The sequence below is a fragment of the Puma concolor genome, chromosome C1 (assembly GCF_028749965.1).
Source record: "Puma concolor isolate L17-30 chromosome C1, mPumCon1.1.hap2, whole genome shotgun sequence".
Taxonomy (NCBI): domain Eukaryota; kingdom Metazoa; phylum Chordata; class Mammalia; order Carnivora; family Felidae; genus Puma; species Puma concolor.
Window position 1 is genome coordinate 55,785,541 of NC_141674.1, and position 21,001 is coordinate 55,806,541.

The window sequence follows — 21,001 nt, forward strand, 5'->3', positions numbered from 1 at the left end:
TTCTAAGATTTATCAGTTAGGTGTCTTTTATGATGCAAATATCAGAAAATCTAACTGCAGTGACTTAAACATATGGGGCTTTATTTATATCAAGCCATAGTGGTAGGTATGACAGAGCTGGCATGATTACTTCAATGATATCCCAAAGGCTTTTTCCAACTTTTTCCTCTATAAGTTTTAATGTGTAGGCTTTACTCTCAGAAGCTGCACCCCTAGGCTTCACATCCAAATCCCAGGCAGGAAAAGTGGTGAAGGAAAAAGAACATCTCCACCTATAGACTTCCACTTGGATCTCATTGGCCAGGACTGAGTTACATGTCTACTCTATCTGGATGGGAACCTAAGAGAAGGGCATTGTTGATAGAATTTAGTACTGTCATCTAACAATATCTGCCATAATTGCTAGCTGTGTCGTCTTAGAAAAGTTATTTAGCTTGGCTGAGCCTTACTTTCCTGTGAAATGAGGATAAGTAATACTGTACTGGGTGTTACAAAATTTATAAGAACACACACTATAAAAAAAGACTTTCAAAAAGGAAGCACTTAGAAACAACAAAAAGGCAGAGTATTAAGGTGACACTCAAGGCTGACATACTAGTCTTGTTGGATTTGTTTTAAAATTAAAACCTGACTTATTTGGGTGAGGAGACTAATTAATATAAGTCCATTAAGAAATGGTCATTGGTGGGGTAGGGGCTGGGCACTGGTTGGCTCAGTCAGTTAAGCATCTGTCTCAGGTCATGATCTCACGGTTTGTGAGTTTGAGCCCCACATTAGGCTCCATGCTGTCAGCATGGAGTCTGCTTGAGATTCTCTCTCTGCCCCTCCCCTGCTTGCTCTCTCCTTCTCTCAAAGTAAATAAATATACTTAAAAAAAAAAAAAAGATCATTGGGGTGCCTGGGTGTCTCAGTCAGTTAAGTGTCTGACTTGATTCCAGCTCAGTTCATGATTTCATGGTTTGTGAGACTGAGCCGGGCTCTGCGCTGACAATGTGGAGCCTGCTTGGGATTCTGTCTTTCTCCCTCTCTGCCTCTACCCTACTTGCACTTGCACACACTCATGGGCTTTCTCTCTCTCTCTCAAAATAAATAAATAAACTTAAAAAATGATCATTTACAAGGTATTATAAACAATAATTTTACTCATTTTCAGGTAACAGTCATTTTAGACAGATGAATATCTAGAAAAAAGCTGTTAAATGTGCTCTGAAAGACTAATTTTTTAGCTGTTGTGCATGTGTCAGTAGGAAACTCACTCATTCATTCAAACTAGAAATGTAATCTCAAAATGGGCAAGAATTTATGCTTATTTTGTTCACTGCTACATCACTTGAGTCTAGAATGGGGCCTGGCGCATTGTAACTGCTCAGTTGATAGTCACTGAGTGGTTATTCTGATACGTAGACATCGACATTTCCTGCATTCTCCCATCACAGTCAAGTTAAATAATACTAATACAAAGTCTTATATTTTAGAAAAACTTTTTTCGCCTTTTCTGAAATCCAACAATAAATTGCAGACAAACCTAACCCAAATTCTGAATTGGCTGAGTCTAGATTAATAGAATTGTTTCATAGTTTAAAAAGAACATAAAAATGTGAAGGATTAGCATAAAAATGAATGTTCTCCTCTAGCAAAATCAAAGAATGAGCTCCTATAAGCACAAACAGGAAAAGGAAATAAACATCCTATCTCACAATTAAAAACACACCAATGAGTTGAAAAAAAAAATACAGAAGAGAAAGTTAATTTTTCTATCAAAACTGCCTTCCCCCTCACCCCCAGGAAAAAGTTGACTTATAATCAGTTTGTGGTTGAGGTAGTTTAAAAAGGTTATACTAGATCCTGGGTTTTTAGGGTATTTTCCATTTTGGCGGGTAGCTAGAGATCAGCATTTGCAAGGTTTCACTTCCAACTCATGTGGTTCTGTATTCCAGTAAAACCACATTTACAGAAGAGGCATTTCACCTCAGCCCATGGACTTGTTCCACTAGTGGCAGAAAGGTGACATTCCCTGTATGGCAGCCTAGGGGCCATCGGGCTTCCATTCATATACCCTCCTCTGCTGTGGTTTGCTGTTTATCAATAAGTGGTGGTAGGAAAAACCAAAAAAGAAGAAACTCTGGTAATAAACGTCTACCTACTATTGTCTATTACCCTCAACAGCTTCATGTAAATATGTTCTTTCTTTATCTTGGAAACTCTTGCAGTGTCCTTGCAATGTCTTCTACTCAATAAATACTTGTTGAATGAAAAAGAATTCATCATGGCGCCTCATTTTATTCCACTCAAGTCAATCTAGCAAAGATTTATTTAGCATTTTGCTTCTTCTTGTTACTATGTTAAACTCTAGAGAGTTTTTGTAGATAGGCACCATCTCTGTGCATGACAAGCTCATGATCTCACTAGAATAACACAAATGATGGAATTTTCAGGCACTATGAAAGACCAGTAGGGCAATTATTTTTTGATAAGATATCATTGTAGACCCCCTGAGATCAATTGCTTATTCTGTCAATTCATAAGGCCTGCCTGTTTTTGCCACCTCTTCTTCTCCATATGCATATTCTTAATAACCAGAAAGAGGTCTTAAGTACGATTCCAAATATTTTTAAGGCTGTGATATTACATTTCTGTCATTCTTTTAGGACTCAATAAGCAGTCATATTTTTAAATCCATTTCCTCACCAATTCTGTATCTGTACTAGCAAAGCTAATTGTGGCTGGGGACAAATGCAAACTTACTGACTGATATGACTATATATTCATGGCCACTAATCTCAACTGGGCCCTGACAGCTACCCAGTATCCTACCACATTTCACTGGCCCAGTCACTGCTCCACTAAGCCAGATAATTATTTCATTACTTTTTGTCTCATTTCTGGCCTCCAGAATGTTTTCTCTCTCCTTGTGCTCTGTCGATGACCTGCTCTCTACTTCATTGAGAAAATAGAAGCAATGAGAAATATGATAAGTTCCCCCATCTACTGACGCATTGACCTCCCTATCCATATACTTGGTCTTCCTTTTTACTACTGTGCATGAACTACTGTTTCCCTGAGGCCAACTCTCCACCTCTTGGGCTAGATCTTACCCCTCCTGCCTCCTGAAGGACATTGCTCCCACAATGTTCCTCTCTTTCTTCTGCACCTTACCTTTTCTATCTTTACTGGATCATTCCATCGGCTTGCAGCGTCTGCCCTCTTGAAAAATATAACTTTCCCTTGGTCTTTCCCCTCCACTACTCTATTTTTCTGCTCCTCTTTATGGCCAAACTTCTCAAGAGTTGTCTGTACTCTTTTTTAAGTTTATTTATTTATTATTTTGAGACAGAAAGTGCAGAAGGGGCAGAGAGAGAATCCAAAGCAGCTTCCCCACTGTCAGCACAGAGCCTGATGCGAGGCTTGAACCTATGGAATGACAAGATCATGACCTGAGCAAAAACCAAGAGTTGACCGCTTAACCAACTGAGCCACCCAGGCACCCCAAGAGTTGTATGCACTTTCTGTCTCTTTCTCTCTCATCCTTTCTTTAAGCTAGTTTAGTCAAGTTTTCACTTTCCACTGAGACAGGTCTTAACAGTGTCACTAATGACTTCCCCATTGCCAAATTCTCAGTCCTTTTCTTCCTTATGAAGAGCATTTAATAGCTTTTTGCTTCCTTCTTTTAGCTTGGAGGATACTACTCCCTTTTGATTTTCCTCCTACCTTCCTGGATGCTTTCTCTCAGTCTCTTGCTGATGTGTCTTCATTTCCAGTGAAGTAACAAGCCCCCAGAGTTTTATTCCTAGCATCTCCTATTATTTGTATCTACACTCATTACCTAAAAGACATAACACAAATTTATAGTGTAAAACTCCCTAATTTATCTAGTTTGAGTCCAGATAGCTCCCCTCTCTGCAGTTACCATATATCTAATATCTTATTCAGCACTTCCTCTTAGACATCCAAAAGGTATCTCAAAGCTAATATTTTCAAAACCCAAACACTTCCAGTTTCCTTTCTCGGTACTTGCATTCCCCTTCTCAGTAAATGGCAACTCCCTCTTCATTTTATTTGGGCCCAAATCACTGGAGTTGTCCTAGATTACTCCCTACCATGCCCTTAACAAAATTAATCAGCCAAACCTATAGGATTTGACTTCTTCTCACTACCCAGTTTGCAACCCCAGGCCAAGCCATATCATCCCTCATCTGACTTAGTACAAGAACTTCCTAACTGGTGCCCTAGCCTCCACCTTTGCCCTCCTAGAGTCATTCACAAGTAGCCTTTTCACATGCACCTCAGATCATGTCACTCCTCTGCTCAAAACCTCCCATTTCAAAGCCAGAGTCCTCCAGAGGCTCTTTGTGACCTTACAGTACCTTCTATATCTCTCCCTCCTCCAGAACTCTCGGATCTCATCTTTAATCCCTTTCTATCTCCTTTACGTACACCAAGCCTCACTGAACTCCTTGCTGTTTTTGAACTGGACAAGTGTGATCCTGCCTTACGGCCTTTGTATATCCCTAGAAAGTTCTTCCTCCAGAGAGGAGGAAAGTCACCTTCTCAGACAGGCCTTCCACATCTTCTTTTAAAATAAAAAATCCCCACTCCTGCATCTAGCACTTCCTAACCCTTTTTTGCTTTATTTTTCTTCTGAACATTTATCACCACAGGACATATTATATATTCATTTGTTTCCCCCAGAATGTGTGCTCCATGAAGGTCAGGACTTTATCTGTTTTGTTCATTGTTGTAGTCCCAATGTCCAAGGTAATACTTGGAACATAGTGGATATTAATTAAATATTTGTTTTTTTTTGTTTGTTTTTTTTAATTTTTTTTTTTTCCAACGTTTTTTATTTATTTTTGGGACAGAGAGAGACAGAGCATGAACGGGGGAGGGGCAGAGAGAGAGGGAGACACAGCATCGGAAACAGGCTCCAGGCTCCGAGCCATCAGCCCAGAGCCTGACGCGGGGCTCGAACTCACGGACCGCGAGATCGTGACCTGGCTGAAGTCGGACGCTTAACCGACTGCGCCACCCAGGCGCCCCTTAAATATTTGTTGAATGAGTGGTTAACTAAATGGAAAACGCTATTAACCGTTATCACCATAAATTTGAAATGTTTTTTATTGAAAATCTATGAAATACAACTAGGGCTAGGTGCATAGTAAACTTCAGAGAAACATCAATCATGCTGACTCCCTTCAACAAATAATCTGTTATGTAATAAAAACACACCAAAAACAGAAATAGAAATAAGAAATTAAAAAGAAACTTTGTAATATAAGTTTTATGTAAAAATAGTCCCAAAGTATAGTCAGTCACTCATTATTACTAGATTCCTCATCTAAAACAGTGTTCATGGTCTAGGTGCTAATAGGAAGGTAGACTTTAAGCAGAATTAAATTACCTAATAACTATGGTTCATGTTGGTTTAAGAATGTATTTGCATTTTGACTGTGGTCTCAATTTTTGTGGTAAAAGAATTAACCGCAAACCAATTAAGGACATGCATGTGGTTTTCTCTGACTGGAAAATATTCAAAGATGCCCTACTTGCTACTTACCCATAGTTGCCATTTTCTTATTTTTACATTTGAATTCTTACTGAGCATGAGGTTGGCATACCTTAAAAGCAATTCTCTGTAATTTATTTATATTCTGCCTTATTTCAGAAGAAATATAAAGGAACTATGACCCTTCATGCCATTCTTACCCCTTACTCTAGATCTGGTAGAAATGTCTGACTCAAAGCCCCATTACTGATCTCCTACGTAATGCTCCCTCCTAGAGGGTGTTCATTTATTTCAAGCTCTGTCCAGAGTCGACTTGTGCAGAAGGCACAGTAGGCACAGTGCCCAGGGCTCATGATACTTTCAGGAGTCCATGAAAATGTTTAATTTCATTTAATATCAGAAGAAAAAAAATAAACCTTAGGTCAAAGAAAATGTTTTAATATGTAACGTTAATATATTTGCTTTTATATTGACAGTTGTAAACCATAATCTACATAAACATATATATGTATCTCTATAAAGATACACATATCCACACATATATATGCTTTTTTTTTTCTTGATGGAAGAATGGGTCCATGAAGGCAAAAGGGCTTAATATCCATGAGAGTCACAGTGTGGCCCTGGGTAGCCTTGAATCTATTTTTAAAAATTTTTCAAAATGAAATCAATTTTAAATGATTTTTAAGTAAATGTATTCTGAAAGCAGGCTAAAAAAGTAGCATCAAAAAATTGAGGAGTAACTAATTCAAACCAACATAACCAGTTATCATAATCTTTTTTTTTTTTTTTAAGTTTAGAGACAGAAGAAGAGCAACAATATCTTTCGTCAAGTTATATTAACATCTCCACTGATTCATTGCAAGGTGGCAAGAAATATTTGGTTTGGGTCCAAGCTGCAAATGCATTGGGCACAGAGAAGTCAAAACAACTGCAAATTAATCTGGATGATATAGGTAAAGAATGAGAAGTAGTATGTCTTTATGAATAAACAGCTAATTTGTGTTGACCTACTCAAATGAAGTCGAGATGTGAAAGGTGTTCCCCTGAAGTTCCTGCAGATCATGATATGGAAAACAAGAATTACTCATAATGAACCAACCCAACACAACACAAACATAAGTACTGCTACCATTTTGTTGTATATCCTTCCAGTCTTATTTCTACATTGGTGCATGTGGTTTTACACATATTTATTGAAAACTTCTTATATTCAAGCATTGTTTTAAGAGCTAGGGAGAATAAGATAAGCAAGGTATCCACTGCCTTATGTATCTTACAATCTACCAAGGAAGATGGAAAGAAACAAGGATTATAATAAACTGTGATAAGTCTTATGTTGTGAGTACAACATACTAAAGAATTCTGCTGTATACACTATTTGGAAGTTATAGGTTTTTTAAGTTTAAAAAAAAAAACATAAAAAATGGTGAATTATGTAAACATCTCTATATTTACCAGCCAGATTTTACAAATGTTAGCATTTTTTGCTTCAGATATTTTAGGCCTTGCTTTTTAAAACTTATAATATAAAATAAACATTCTCTTGATTTAATCTACAATATTATTTTTAATGTATGTCTTTAGTCCCTTATTGTTGGAGATTTAGGTTGTTTTCAAATTTTCACCATTATAAACTTTACTGCCATGAACAACCTTTTGGATAAATATTTTCAAAGTAGTTTTTTGCATTTTCCTTAAGATAAAGCCCAAAAAGTAATTGCCCCTGAGCTTTTTACGGCTACATCCCAGTCTTGAAGTCAAAATTTAGCCAAAGAGCACCAAGTGAATCACCCTCTATTTGGACATCCTAATGCCAGTTATTTCTGTTTTTATTAAGGATGCTTTCAGTAAGCTAACATCTATGGAGCACTTTTTTTCAGTGCTAACTACTTTTACATAAACTACCTTATTTAACCCTCATAACAACCCTATTTTGTAGAAGAGATTATGGTTTCTATTTGAGGGAACCAACGCTAGGCGGCATCAAAATTTGAGACTATGGAGCTAGGGAGCTCTAATTCCAATATCCTCAACTTCTATCTTCAGTCTTCATTTAAATGCACATTGTTATGTGTCAGACAACTTTCCTGCTGATTAATGATCTGGGGGATGTGACATCTTCTCTTGGGGTACAACATGGATATTCTTTGGGGATCACTGGGGTCTTTTACTGGAACTAATATATCAACTTCTCAACTCCTGTCTCAACCAAACTTAACTATCCCAACTAACAGGATTGGTCTAAAAGTCTGTCCTAAATGCTCTGAATATTGGATTTGAAAACAAACACTGCTGATGATGGTGATGGATTCCACTGTATTATATATTCATGGAGTTATAGTTCTCTTGACCACGATGTACACGTTTTTGTAAATTTATAGTTTGAGGTAGGCTGCCATAATATGCCCCCCCCTTTTTTTTTGTAATATGCTCTTTTCTTAAAACAGGTTCCCCTCAGTGGATTAATGATGTTTAAAGGCTATCATGTATTGTATCATTTGGCAATATCATTTTTTAGAACTAAATTATTATCAGTAGTATTACAGTTATTATTATCACTGTGAGCTGATGATCTTATTATCTTCACATCCATTTATTAAATGCCTACAATGTTCCAGACAATTAACATGCAAATCACACTTAATTCTGGAAACAATCATACATGGTACTACTGTGCCCATTTTACAGATGAAGAGAGAGATAAAACAATTTGCTCAAGTTCACATAACTAGTAAGGAGGAGAGCCAGATTTCATCTCGCTGACTTGCAGTAGTTAATCACTGCCTCACCTCCCATAAAGGGAAAATCGAATCTGGCAGCCACCTCCAAATCGAATTCCCACACTGTGAACCAGGGAGCCTCTTGTTTGGGATTGTTATTCTGCCCCCTTTAAAAAAAAAAAAATCTCAAAACAGACTCTTAAAAATCAGGTAGAAAATACAGGTTGAATGTGTAGGAGGCTCCACCCAACAAAGCCACCAGATAATTAATGGATGAGCTATACTCACTTGTGACACTTTAAGAATGAGGCACTGCAAGTTAGATAAATGAAACTTTCTATGAAACTGAGGACAGAGGGCTCTCCTGAGAACAATTTTCACATAACAGCTATGGGGTTGGGCTTTAATTAAGTTAGGGAGGCTGTGCTGAAAGGCAGAGTTAATAGTGCAGTAACACTGTGCCAAAGTGACATGTGAGAGGGATACTTCAGCTTCTCCTGTAGAGAAATAAATGCCAGTACAGAAAGTGCAGTGCCTTCTGGCTGCCATTTTTTAAAATTTATTTGTTTATTTTTAGAGAATGTGTATGAGGAGGGGAGGGGCAGAGGGGGTTAGAGAGAGAATCCCAAGCAGGTTCTGCACTGTGAGCACAGAGACTGACACAGGGCTTGATCCCCGAAATCAAGAGTTGGACACTTAACCAACTGAGCCACCCAGGCACTCCCTGGCTGCCATTTTAACATTAATTCTCACATAGGTAAATTTTTTACCTTTTTGAAAATAAAATAACCATTCTGAAAATTAATTCTTGTATAGGTAAATATATGTTGTTGGAAAGATACTAAAAAACTACAAATCTGGTTATTTCAATATAAGTTGAAACTAAACACATGGCACGTAGATGGATTTGACAGTTTTTAAAAATGTAAGATCTGATGGGAATGTTTGAAACCTAAGCAATGAGAGCAAACATTCAACTTTGAGTGGTGTACCAAAGTACATATTCAAGTACTTATTATATAACAGGTTTATTTGAAAAAATATGAGATCATTCAAACCTAAAGGTTTAGCCCTCTATCGCATTGACCTGCCCTGTGCTAATGATGGGGTTTTGGAGTGTGGAGATTCGGAGCTGATGGCCAAGAAAAAATTCTTGAAGACGTCTTTGGTGCAAAAAGTTGATCTTTATTAAAGCACGGGGATGAGACCTGTGGGCACAAAGAGCTGCACTGGGGTTGTAACGAGTGACTGCTTATATACTGTGGAGTTGGGCAAGATAAAGTCATGAGGAAGTTTCTAAAAGGGATTTCCATGTGCTAAGGACTCAGATGACTGGAGGCCTAGCTACTGTCAAGCTAGGGTTATTTTTCCCTCTACCAAAGCATTATCATTAAAATGGTAGGGAGTTCCTGGAGATTAGGCTAGTGATAAAATTGCCTTTTTGTAATTTACTAAGATATTTGTAAACTGATGGAGACTACCAATTTAACCACTTGTTTGCTGTCCTTTCCTTTGTTTTTAGGCAGCCAAGAGTGCCTGAGGAATATCATACATATCCCACCTTGCGGGGATGGGGAGGGTTGTTGTTAGCTTGTGCTTTGCCCTCAGCTTGCCTTATGCCCCCGCATCACTAAGACTATCTTAAATCTGACTTGCTGTTCTATGTACATTTCTCATAGGACTAAAGACTTTTTCTTCCTCCCCAGAGTATTTCTTTCTGCAGAAGGGTCTCCGAATGCTTGTGCTACTAAACTAATGACAGGCCAGACTCAGAGATGGGAGATAAGAGTGGGCGGGTAATTTAGCCTGAGAGTGCTTTAAATGGTCCCAAGTGGTCTCAGAACCCTGGGAATCATTTCCCTGACTACAGAACCTGTGAATACTGATACTTATTACAAGAAGTTTACACTAGCAAAAGGAAATCAACTGTGAAATTCAGATGATAAAGTCTTTAATTAGACTCCTTTTGCTACTACTTCTTTCCTATGCTAGCTTTAGCCCAAGGATTATAAGACTGTCCTACTAAACATCAAATATTTAATTTTTATATTTCTCTATAAATCATACATCTGGGTATATAATTTTAGATAATAAGTCATTAATAATAAAACAGTGATATTCCCAAAGAATAATTTATATGCCTAGGATAAATGAAAAGGAAACTAATCATAGAGAGCACTAAGCTACAATAATGGTCCTTAAAAACACACATACAAGGCTATTCAGTTCTTTGTTAAATAATTCGTCTAACAAAGTCATAGGTTTTCATTGTTCTGTTGTGCATATAGGAGAAATGGGAAGTACCAATGATTTTATTCTGTTCAGACACAGCAAGCATATAAGAATTAATACAGTTTAGAAATACAGAGATTCCAGTTACACCACTACTCTTAGTACAACAAAACAACTAGTAAGACAATCTATCAGAATGTCAGTTTCCTTTTGGAAGTTATTATCACAGAACATGACAATAATTGGTAAAGTCTTAGAGTCTTGTGAGACTTGCTTTGTTCAAATCATAGTTTCAAGTATGGATTTATTTTAATGGAGAACAAAATAAATTAGCAATAGATTTAATTAAGATAATAAAAATATTATTGTGAAAGGTATCAATTTAGTGTCTTATCAAATCAGATTCCCCTGGGGGCGCCTGGGTGGCGCAGTCGGTTAAGCGTCCGACTTCAGCCAGGTCACGATCTCGCGGTCCGTGAGTTCGAGCCCTGCGTCGGGCTCTGGGCTGATGGCTCAGAGCCTGGAGCCTGTTTCCGATTCTGTGTCTCCCTCTCTCTCTGCCCCTCCCCCATTCATGCTCTGTCTCTCTCTGTCCCAAAAATAAATAAACGTTGAAAAAAAAAAAATTAAAAAAAAAAAAATCAGATTCCCCTGATCTAAATTTAGAATGCAAAACTTCATTTTCCCCTAAATAGATGCAGGAAGAAAGAGATACCTTCTTTATCTCTTTTTTTTACTCTTTTTGTTAATAAGGCCAGGCTTTGGAATTTCATTAGTTCAGGATTATAAGGGAATAGGGGGTGGAGGAAAGGTGGACTACAAAAGTCCCATTTAAAAGAAATGGAAAATAGGCTAAATAGAATTTCACTTAACAGCAGCAGTTTTCTCTTACATAATAGGTTAAAAAAGAAAAATATCATTACTTATTAATTAGATCATGACATTGTTTTTTTAGTACTTTGAGTTTTAACATGTCTATATATGGATATAAAGGTTATGATTTCTCCCTAGGCAAGTTTTAAACTGCTGGGTTTTTATTTATTATTATTTTTTCTAGTGATACCTTCTGCATCCATCATTTCCAGGGCTGAGGACATAAATACGACAGTACCCAAGACCGTGATTCACTGGAATAGTCAAACAACAATAGAAAAGGTTTCCTGTGAAATGAGATACAAGTCTAAAACAAACCAAACTTGGAAGGTAAGCTAACTTTCACTGTGCTTTAGCATGTAAGTAAATGAAAGAAAAGCTAACCCACAATGGACTTATGATGATCTACTTTACATGTTTTTATCTGTTTGATATTCAAACCACTATAGTTTGCTGGTTTTTTTAAAAGTAATCGCTATGCCCAATATGGGCTTGAACTCATGGCCCCAAGATTAAGAGTCATGTGCTCTGCCCACTGGTACCCCTCAAACCACTCTAGTTTTAATATTTGTTACCATATGCTTTCAGAATGGAGAGATGTTTCCTGAAAATGTCCTCTTACCTTTATAAGTTGCTAAATAGACAAATGTCCAACTAAGAGAGATGCATCTGTTTGGCTCCTTGTAATTCAGTGCCTCCTAGAATAAAATTTACATCAGTGATGATGAATATAAAATGTAAGGTTTCCATGCTGAAATTTAATAAGCATCTAGGGTAACAACTGTTGAAAAAGAAAAACTTCAGATTTATGGGTGTCTCCTTTTGAATGAAAAAAAATGCAACTCTAAATGGAAGATTTGTTACTACAATAGGCCTCAGTCTTATGTGAGCCTAAGGTAAAAAGTGAATATCTAAACAAACTAACCATCCTTAAATACCAATGGTAAGTTACCAACTGACTTAGGAGAGGCATAGGTACAAGGTTCGTTAATGAAATCACATGACATGACAGCACCTGTGAACATTATAATAAAAACTCAGTAATTTGAACAATGGGAAAACACTAGTATGACTGAGGGAAAATTTCCAATTTTGGTGTATTTGAAAAGAAATGCCATTTCATATTTTCAAGTACAACAAACTTCATTTAGTCAAAATAATTAAGGCATAGAGTCTCTGGCTTTGCATAATTAAGAGTTATGTATCATGCATGAATTTATCTGCTGTCAGGGAGTAAATGACATGTATTTGGTGATTAGCATGACTCCAAAGCCTCCTATTGTTTCATTATCCTGAACATCAGCTTTGCTGTAGAGCAATGTGTTTAAAGAGTGTCAAGAAGATGAGGGTAAAACTATATTGATTTTATGACATAATTTAAAGACTGTTCTCTAAAATAAATTCATGACACCAACTTGTTTATTTACCCCTGTTCATTTATGTCAGAAATGTGATCTGAACTTTACAATTGTTTAGATTACACTTACATGTGAATCTGTGCATCGTTTGGTCAATTACCAAGTGAAGATCCTGCTGGACTTGTTGACTAAATAACTGTGACATTTGTGTACACAGCAACCCTATGCTTAAAGCCTGGGACAAGCAGGATACAAACAAAACACAACTCCACAGTCAATCCTTTTGCAAATGTGGAATTTAGGTAAATTTGAAAACCCAAATGAAATCCTTAGATTAGTCTTAGATTTTGAGTCAATAGGATTTTATTCCAATAGGGCACCTGGTGCCCTTTGTTTAGTGTCCTGATCATAGGATGATACTGATAATACAAAACTCCTTTATTTGGCATAATTAGGAGAGATTATAGGCTAGAAGAAGGTTTAGAAAGTAGAAAGTAATTCTACCATCAATATCTCTGAATAGATTTTCAGAAACCAAGTGTTTTCTGGTTGAAATTCTTGTTCTCTGCTCCCCCTGCTGGTGCTACTCTACCATTGTGAGACTTGGTAACTCAGAAGCAGGCGGAAATGAAGGAGCTGAAAGAATATTTGTTACCTCATATAACCTTCATAACCATCCTTTGGGTTAGGTAAATATCTGCTCCGTTATAGAAATAAGGATGTAGAACTCGAAAGACGTCAAGCCAGGTTTTTCAAACTTACACTGCTAGGACTCTTTTAGACTCTAAATCACTTTGGGCACCCAAAAAATATTTGAAAAATGAAAGAACAGCTTTCTATCCAAAGCCTGTATCCTATCCCTTCTATCATGCTCCCTCGGAATATAACCACTCACACAGAAAAAGATGAATTACCATTTCTATCCAGATGACCCAAGTCCAGTCAGAAAGAGCCAGAATAAGGTTTTTATTCTCAACTTTTGCTACATCATCAATTTATCTGGATCATGCATAAAGTGTGTCTTTGCCTCTTTGTAGGGAGATAGGAAGTCAGAGGCAAGAAGAGGAGGCGATACAAAGGACTACAGATTTGATCTTCCACCTCACCTCTGCCTCCAGGAGATATTACTTGAAGGAGGTTCTTTATTTCTTTAAAAAAATTTTTTTAAATGTTTTTATTTATTTTTGAGACAGAGAGAGACAGAGCATGAGCAGGGGAGGGGCAGAGAGAGAGGGAGACACAGAATCCAAAGCAGGCTCCAGGGTCTTAGCTGTCAGCACAGAGCCCAATGCGGGGCTCAAACTCATGGACTGTGAGATCATGACCTGAGCTGAAGTCGGACACTCAACCAACTGAGCCACCCAGGTGCCCCAGAAGGTTCTTTATTTCAAAGTGGCAGGCAGCTATGCAGGAAAGCCATGTGACTAAGAGCACAGGCTCTAGAATTCAAAGCCTGGTTCTGCCACTCTCTAGTTATGCAACCTTGGGCAAGTTCCTTATCTTCTCTGTGCCTCATTATTCCCATACCTAAAGTAGGAATAAGACAAGCCCCTACCTCATATGGTTGTGGGGATGATCAGTGTAAGAAGCTAGCCTAGATCCTGGAATAGAGTTCAAGTTCAGTAAATGCTGGCTGTTGCTACTTTTCATCTTAACTTCCAGGAAAACCATGCAACAAGTTTGGTAGAGCAAAAGAAGACCCCCTGAAAAATCAAAATTAGAGAACTGAGGTTGCTTTTCATCCCATTTTAGCTAAGTTATTTAGACTATGAAGTATCAAAGGGAACTAGCCAATCCTTCAGGTGATCCTACAAGGCTAACACCATGTGGAGAATATTTATCTATTTATTGGTTATCTTCATGGACTATCTCTTTGGCACCTCAAACTTGTGTTATAAATTGAGCTCACAACCTTCGTCAGCAATCCTTGCCCACTTCTGTGTACTCTATCTCAGGAGCATTACCATGTTGTATATCTATTTACCTGTTTACACCTCTATTTCCCTGTCCTTTAACTACAAGCCCCTGGAAGGCAGGATGTTCCATAATAATTTCTTGTACCTCCATTGATTTTTACAATGTGTAATTCATGTAGATAACATTTTGAAACATTAGCTATTAATATTGTTTGCCTTTAGTAGGTGCCCAACAATAATGACAGTAAGGCAGGGAGGTCTTTGCTATAAGTTCAAGTAAATGGATTAATAGTGACTCATTTCTCTAATTAAGCTAGACTAGGGTATTGTTATTTTTTTAACATAACCTCAAGATTTTACTGTCTTCATAATAAGACAAAATGTGAAACACAGGACGGGATTACTTGTCCCTTTCTCTTATTATCCCCTCCTCGTTCAAAATGCTTGCATCTCTTGATAGCCAGAATTGTCTTAGATCTGCTGTTGGGATCAACACATGCAAGTCTCAGCACAACCTTCTTTGTAATTTTTAGCCTTTTCCCCCAAAATCGGCTCTATCTGCCCATCAGAGCATAGCCACTTTACTTCCTGTCATAACACTGCTTCCTCTGGGCATCAGAGAATTCTTGCCCTTCTTGTACTGTGCCACTTTGTGGGGTTGGTGCTTGCTAAGCTTCTTACAAAAAATTCAGTGGGTGTCAGAAACATTCACCATGTTTTTAAGAGCATATTAGCATGGAAAGTGGCAAACTTTTATTCAAGGGCCAGACAGTAAACATTTCAGGCTTTGCAGGCCATAAGGTCTCTGACCCAACTACTCAGCTTTGCATTTGTAGTGTGAAAGCAGCCATAGACAATATACAAATGAATGGGCATGATAAAACTTTAATTTTGGACACTGAAATTTGAATTTCATGTAATTTCCATGCATAACAAAATATTCTTTGGACTTTCTTATAACCATTTAAAAATATAAAAACCATTCTTAGCTCATGGAGCCCCTAAAACCAAGCATTCATTCTTTTCCAGGGAAGGCTAATAGAATAGTAGACAGATAGCAAAGGGTCAAACCCTTGACCTTGAATTTCAAAAGTGTAAATGTGGGGCACCTGGATGGCTCAGTGGGTTGAGTGTGGGACTCTTGATTTCAGCTCAGGTCATGATCTCACAGTTGTGAGTTCGAGCCCTGTATCGAACTCTGCACTGACAGTGTGTAGCCTGCCTGGGATTCTCTCTTCCTCTCTCTCTGCCCCTCCCTTGCTCACATGCACTCATGTGTGCCAGCGTATGCACTAAACAAACAAACAAACAATTTCTAAAAAAAAAGTGTAAATGCCGCTATAAGGCAGAAGACTTAGAAGAACATGTGATTAGTCAGAACTAAGTTTCTCAATCATCACCCCACTCCCTCTCCCACCAAACACTAGGTAAAGATTAACTGGGCAGCAAAACAAGGAAGTTGGAGGGAGGAGGGAGTTAGGAAGAGGAACCAAAAGAGTTTAGACAGTGGTCGGTCACCAAAAAGGGCCCCTTCACCCACGGCCTTGTCCCAGGTAGGGAGTTGGAGGGAGTGGGGATTAGAGAACTGAATAGGTTGGAGACTCTCCTTCCCTCCACCCAATAATGCTCCCAGAAATTTAATGTAACCCTAAGAGGTACCTTACATTGATAGAGGTCAAGTTTGCATGCCCCCCACTTTCAGAATTGAGGCCCTAAATAGAAATGAACTGCTATAAGAAATAAAGTCCTATTTCTTGCACTTGAGATCAAACCTTCTACATAGGCACTCAATTAGGTCTACCTCTCTCAGTGTTTGTTTTAGCCTATGAAAATATCTTGAGGCATCATCTTGTGCTTACAAGACTCGAAGCAGTCACCCGGCTTGCCTCTGCCTCATGGCAGAAACAAGTCTCTTAACGGTTCTGTAAAATTCTTCCATTTTAGAATTCTGGCTGTGCTTTAGTGTATTTCTCTACTTTACAGGGACTTATCTATAAACGTAATGGCAAGAGACATACTAGAGAATAACAACTCCCTTCCAAGAGAAACAAATAGAAGCAGAGTGCATTTGAAAGTCAAACTTTTGCTACAAGTAAAATCTTTCCTGGATCCCAGGAGACCCCCAAATGTTCCGCCAATCATATTTACACAGCAGTAAATTCCAAGGGCCAAGAGTAGAGACACAGCTTATAGAAACTCTGAATGATACTTTATATGAAGCATGACAGATCCCAAGCAGATATTTTCATGAATTTTACATTTTCAGTACATTAAAGGTTTTAAAGATTTATGTTAAGATTGGGTTTTCATAGAAGAATCTCTCAGGAAGGTTGGTAGCTTGCTCGCTTTCTTTCTCTCTTTCTTTCTTTCTTTCTTTCTTTCTTTCTTTCTTTCTTTCTTTCTTTTTTAAACCTTGACATTTTCAACTTCCTCTTTCATGAGTGTTTGGTAACTCTTTCCTCCTAGTTATTGCCTAAATGCATTTCTAGACACATTTTATGGTTACCTTTCAATCATGCTTCACTTTTTCCAGTCAATCCACTTATCAGAACATACTGAAGGTATGTAAATGCCTTGGTTTCTCTCTCCCAGCTGAACCAGGTTGTTAGGGGGGTCATTTTTCATTATGTTTTATAGCAGGTCATAGTGCCCCAGAAAATGATTTGTAAGTTTAGACCTCGTGTCTTTGATTATTTATGGTCATGTTTTATATAAAGTGCCCTTTTCTTCTTTGTTTTCCCAGGGCCTAGAAGCGTGCCTGGAACATAATAGGTGTTCCATACATGTCTGCCTAAATGGAATAATTATTTGTTTTAAAAGCACACTGTATTGTTTCATTGTTGTTATTCATTCATTTTAGGTTAAAGAATTTGACACCAATTTTACATATGAGCAACAGTTAGAATTCTACTTGGAACCAAACACTAAGTATATATTTCAAGTGAGATGCCAAGAAACAGGTAAAAGGTACTGGCAGTCCTGGAGTTCACCCTTTTCTCATAAAACAACTGAAACAGGTGAGTGTGTTTATATATTTAATCTCTTAGGCTTTTCTTTTGACCTCTGTCTCTTTTAAATATATTTATACTTTTTCTTCTTGACTTGTATCAAATTGACAAAACTATTGTATGGCAGGTGGTGACATTGAAATTGTCATTTTGCTTTGATTTTGTTAAGGCTGACTGTAATTTAGGTAATGGTTCTCAAACATTCTTGGACATAAAAGCCTATTAAAACCACCTAGTATGCATGTTCACTGTCCCTGCTCCCAGAGGCTCTGTGTTCACAGGTCTAAGGTACTAGGGGTGGGGGGGTGCTCAAGAGTCAGCATTTCTTATAAGCAGCCTGGGACATCCTGAGGCATATAATGATCTAAGATCATTTTTTGAAACACATTATTAATAATTATGTTAAACTCAAACAGCAACAACAACAAAAACAAACTTCTTATGCTGTTGGTGGGAATGCAAACTGGTGCAACCACTTTGGAAAATGGTATGGAAGTTCCTCAAAAAATTAAAAATAGAACTACCTTATGGCCCAGCAATTGCACTACTAGGTATTTATCCAAGGATACAGGTGTGCTGTTTCAAAGGGACACATGCACCCCCATGTTTATAGCAGCACTAACAACAATAGCCCAAGTATGGAAAGAGCCCAAATGTCCATTGAGGGATAAATGGATAAAGAAGATGTGTTATATATATACAATGGAGTATTACTCAGTGATCAAAAAGAATGAAGTCTTCCATGTGCAACAACATGGATGGGTCTAGAGGGTATTATGCTAAGCAAAATCAGCCAATCAGAGAAAGACAAATATCATATGACTTTACCCATATAAGGAATTTAAGATACAAAACAGATAAACATAAGGGAAGGGAAGCAAAAATAATATAAAAACAAGGAGGGAGACAAAACATAGGAGACTCTTAAATACAGAAAACAAACTGAGGGTTGCTGGAGGGGTTGTGGAGGGGGGATGGGATAAATGGGTAAGGGCATTAGGGAGGACACTTGTTGGGATGAGCACTGGGTATTATACGTAGGGGATGAATCACTGGAATCTACTTCTGAAATTGTTATAGCACTATATGCTAACTAACTTGGATGTAAATTAAAAAATAAACAAGTAAATTAAAAAAAAAGATCTGGTGAATACACACACCACATACATATACACACAGTGAGATATTACTCAGCCATCAAAAAGAATGAAATCTTGCCATTTGCAACAAAATGAATGGAGCTAGAGTGTATTATGCTAAGTGAAATAAGTCAGAGAAAGACAAATACTATATGATTTCAGTCATATGTGGAATTTAAGAAACAAAACAGATGAACGTACGGGAAGGGGAAAAAATAGAGAGACAAGGAAAAAAACTATAAGAGACTCTTAACAATAGAGGACAAACCAAGGGTGGACAGAGGGAGGTGGGTGGGGGACAGGCTAAATGGGTGATCGATATTAAGGAGGACAATTGTTATAAGGAGCATTAGGTATTATATGTAAGTGATGAGTCACTAAATTCTACTCTTGAAACAAATATTACACTATATTTTAACTAACTAGAATTTAAATAAAAATTTGAAAAGAAAAAATGGATTAAAGACCTAAATGTAAGACAGGAAACCATTAAAGTCCTAAAAGAAAACTTTGGCAGAAAGCTCTTGGACATCAGCTTTCACTATATTTTTTTGGATCTGCCTATTCAGGAAAAATAGAATATTAGCTATAAAAAAGCACAAAATCTTACCATTCACTACAACATGAATGCACTTAGGGAGTATTAAGTAAGTCAGAGAAAAAGAAATACCATATGATTTTACCTGTATGTGGAACCTAATAAATCAACAACAAAAAAAGAGACATACTCATAAATACAAAAAGCAAATCGGTGGTTGCCAGAGGGGCTGGTGAAATATGTAAAGGAAATTAAAAGATACAAACTTCCAATTAAAAAGGCAACTGCACTTGGGGCACCTGAGTGGCTCAGTCGGTTACGCGTCCAACTTGGGCTCAGGTCGTGATCTCACAGTTCGTGGGTTCCAGCCCCAGGTCTTGCTCTGTGCTGACAGCTCGGAGCCTGGAGCCTGCTTTAGATTCTGTCACCCTCTGTGTGCCCCTCCCCGGCTTGCACTCTGTCTCTTGCTCTGTCTCCAAAATAAATAAACATTTAGAAAAAAAAAAAAAAAAAAGGTAACTACACTTAAAAAAAAAAAAAAAGAGTTACATTAAACTCTTTAGGCCACCCTGATGAAATATATTTTAAGAGAGACACAAATCAAATCATATCAATAAATATTGATTACCTACTGTATGCAAAGCAATCATAAAGTTAAAATACTTAAACATGGGATTATTTAATTCTCAGCATGATCTAGCTGACCTATTGTTTATCTTTAGATATATTCCTGCTCTTAATATTATTAGTTTAATTTTCTATCCATTACATGTCATTCAATAAAATCTTGGCCAAATAGGCTTCAATAGTAAACAAAGTGAATCTATTACAATTATCTTAATACTCCATAATGACCACCATTAACCTCAAGATGTGTCTCCCTATTGTAGGTAGCTTATACCCAGACTGAATTTTTTCTTTTCAGAGCACTTAATTATAATCACAGGATTGTTAATACCATCTTTGTTATAATAGAGGTGTTGGAACTGAGTTTTATGTTTTCAAAGCACTTTGGCAGACATTATAAATGTTGATTGCTGCCAAATAAGCAGAGGGAGACAAATGGCAGACTAGCTAAACAGTTCTTTTGGCGCCCCCTAATGCCCAAATCTTAGAAATGCATTACCAAGGGAATAATTTGCAATGTAAGGGGATAATTTGAGTATCCGTTCTTTTTAAAAAGTTGGTTATTAATTTAATATTTTCTTTCTTACGTTTATATTGTTAAAAGTTCTTAGTACTTTAGGTGGCATCTTATAATAGTCAGAATTTAGTTGATAGCTCAATTTTTTTAATGAAATTTAGAAATGTCTAGCAAGATTATTCAAACTGATAACTAACATTTACTTACCATTTGCAAAGTACTACTATGTATAAGCTTGTTTGATCTTTACACCAGCCATATTTAGTAGTCTATTGGCACCATTTTACAAATGAGAAAACTGAGGCATGACTTTCTAAATAGCACATTGCTAGTGGCTGATAGCACCTAAACTAGAACAGAAGTTCATCGATTTCTTCCTTTAACCAGTTATATCAAAGTGGAGGAGCAGCTTACTAAAGTATTCTACAAGTACAGGACCACAAATGTTCTCCTTTAAAGGCAAAGGTCTTAAACATCAGATGGAAGAAAATAGAAACCACAGCAACCCTACAATAAGTATAAATGTAAAGTCTTGGTTTCCTAAGTGGGCAGTGGGGGGGGGGGGGG

At 37.4% G+C, this 21,001-nt stretch overlaps 1 protein-coding gene and 1 pseudogene across 1 annotated transcript in view; one reads left to right on the forward strand and one right to left on the reverse strand.

Moving 5' to 3' along the window:
- The window catches only part of IL23R (interleukin 23 receptor), a 56,431-nt gene that overhangs the window by 12,936 nt on the left and 22,494 nt on the right, over positions 1 to 21,001 (forward strand). The window contains exons 4-6 of the mRNA XM_025935196.2: positions 6,299 to 6,459; positions 11,516 to 11,661; positions 17,466 to 17,622. Coding sequence (XP_025790981.2) covers positions 6,299 to 6,459; positions 11,516 to 11,661; positions 17,466 to 17,622 — 464 coding nt within the window. The remainder of the gene's footprint in view (positions 1 to 6,298; positions 6,460 to 11,515; positions 11,662 to 17,465; positions 17,623 to 21,001) is intronic.
- LOC147578087 (large ribosomal subunit protein eL42-like) lies at positions 13,284 to 17,921 on the reverse strand (annotated as a pseudogene).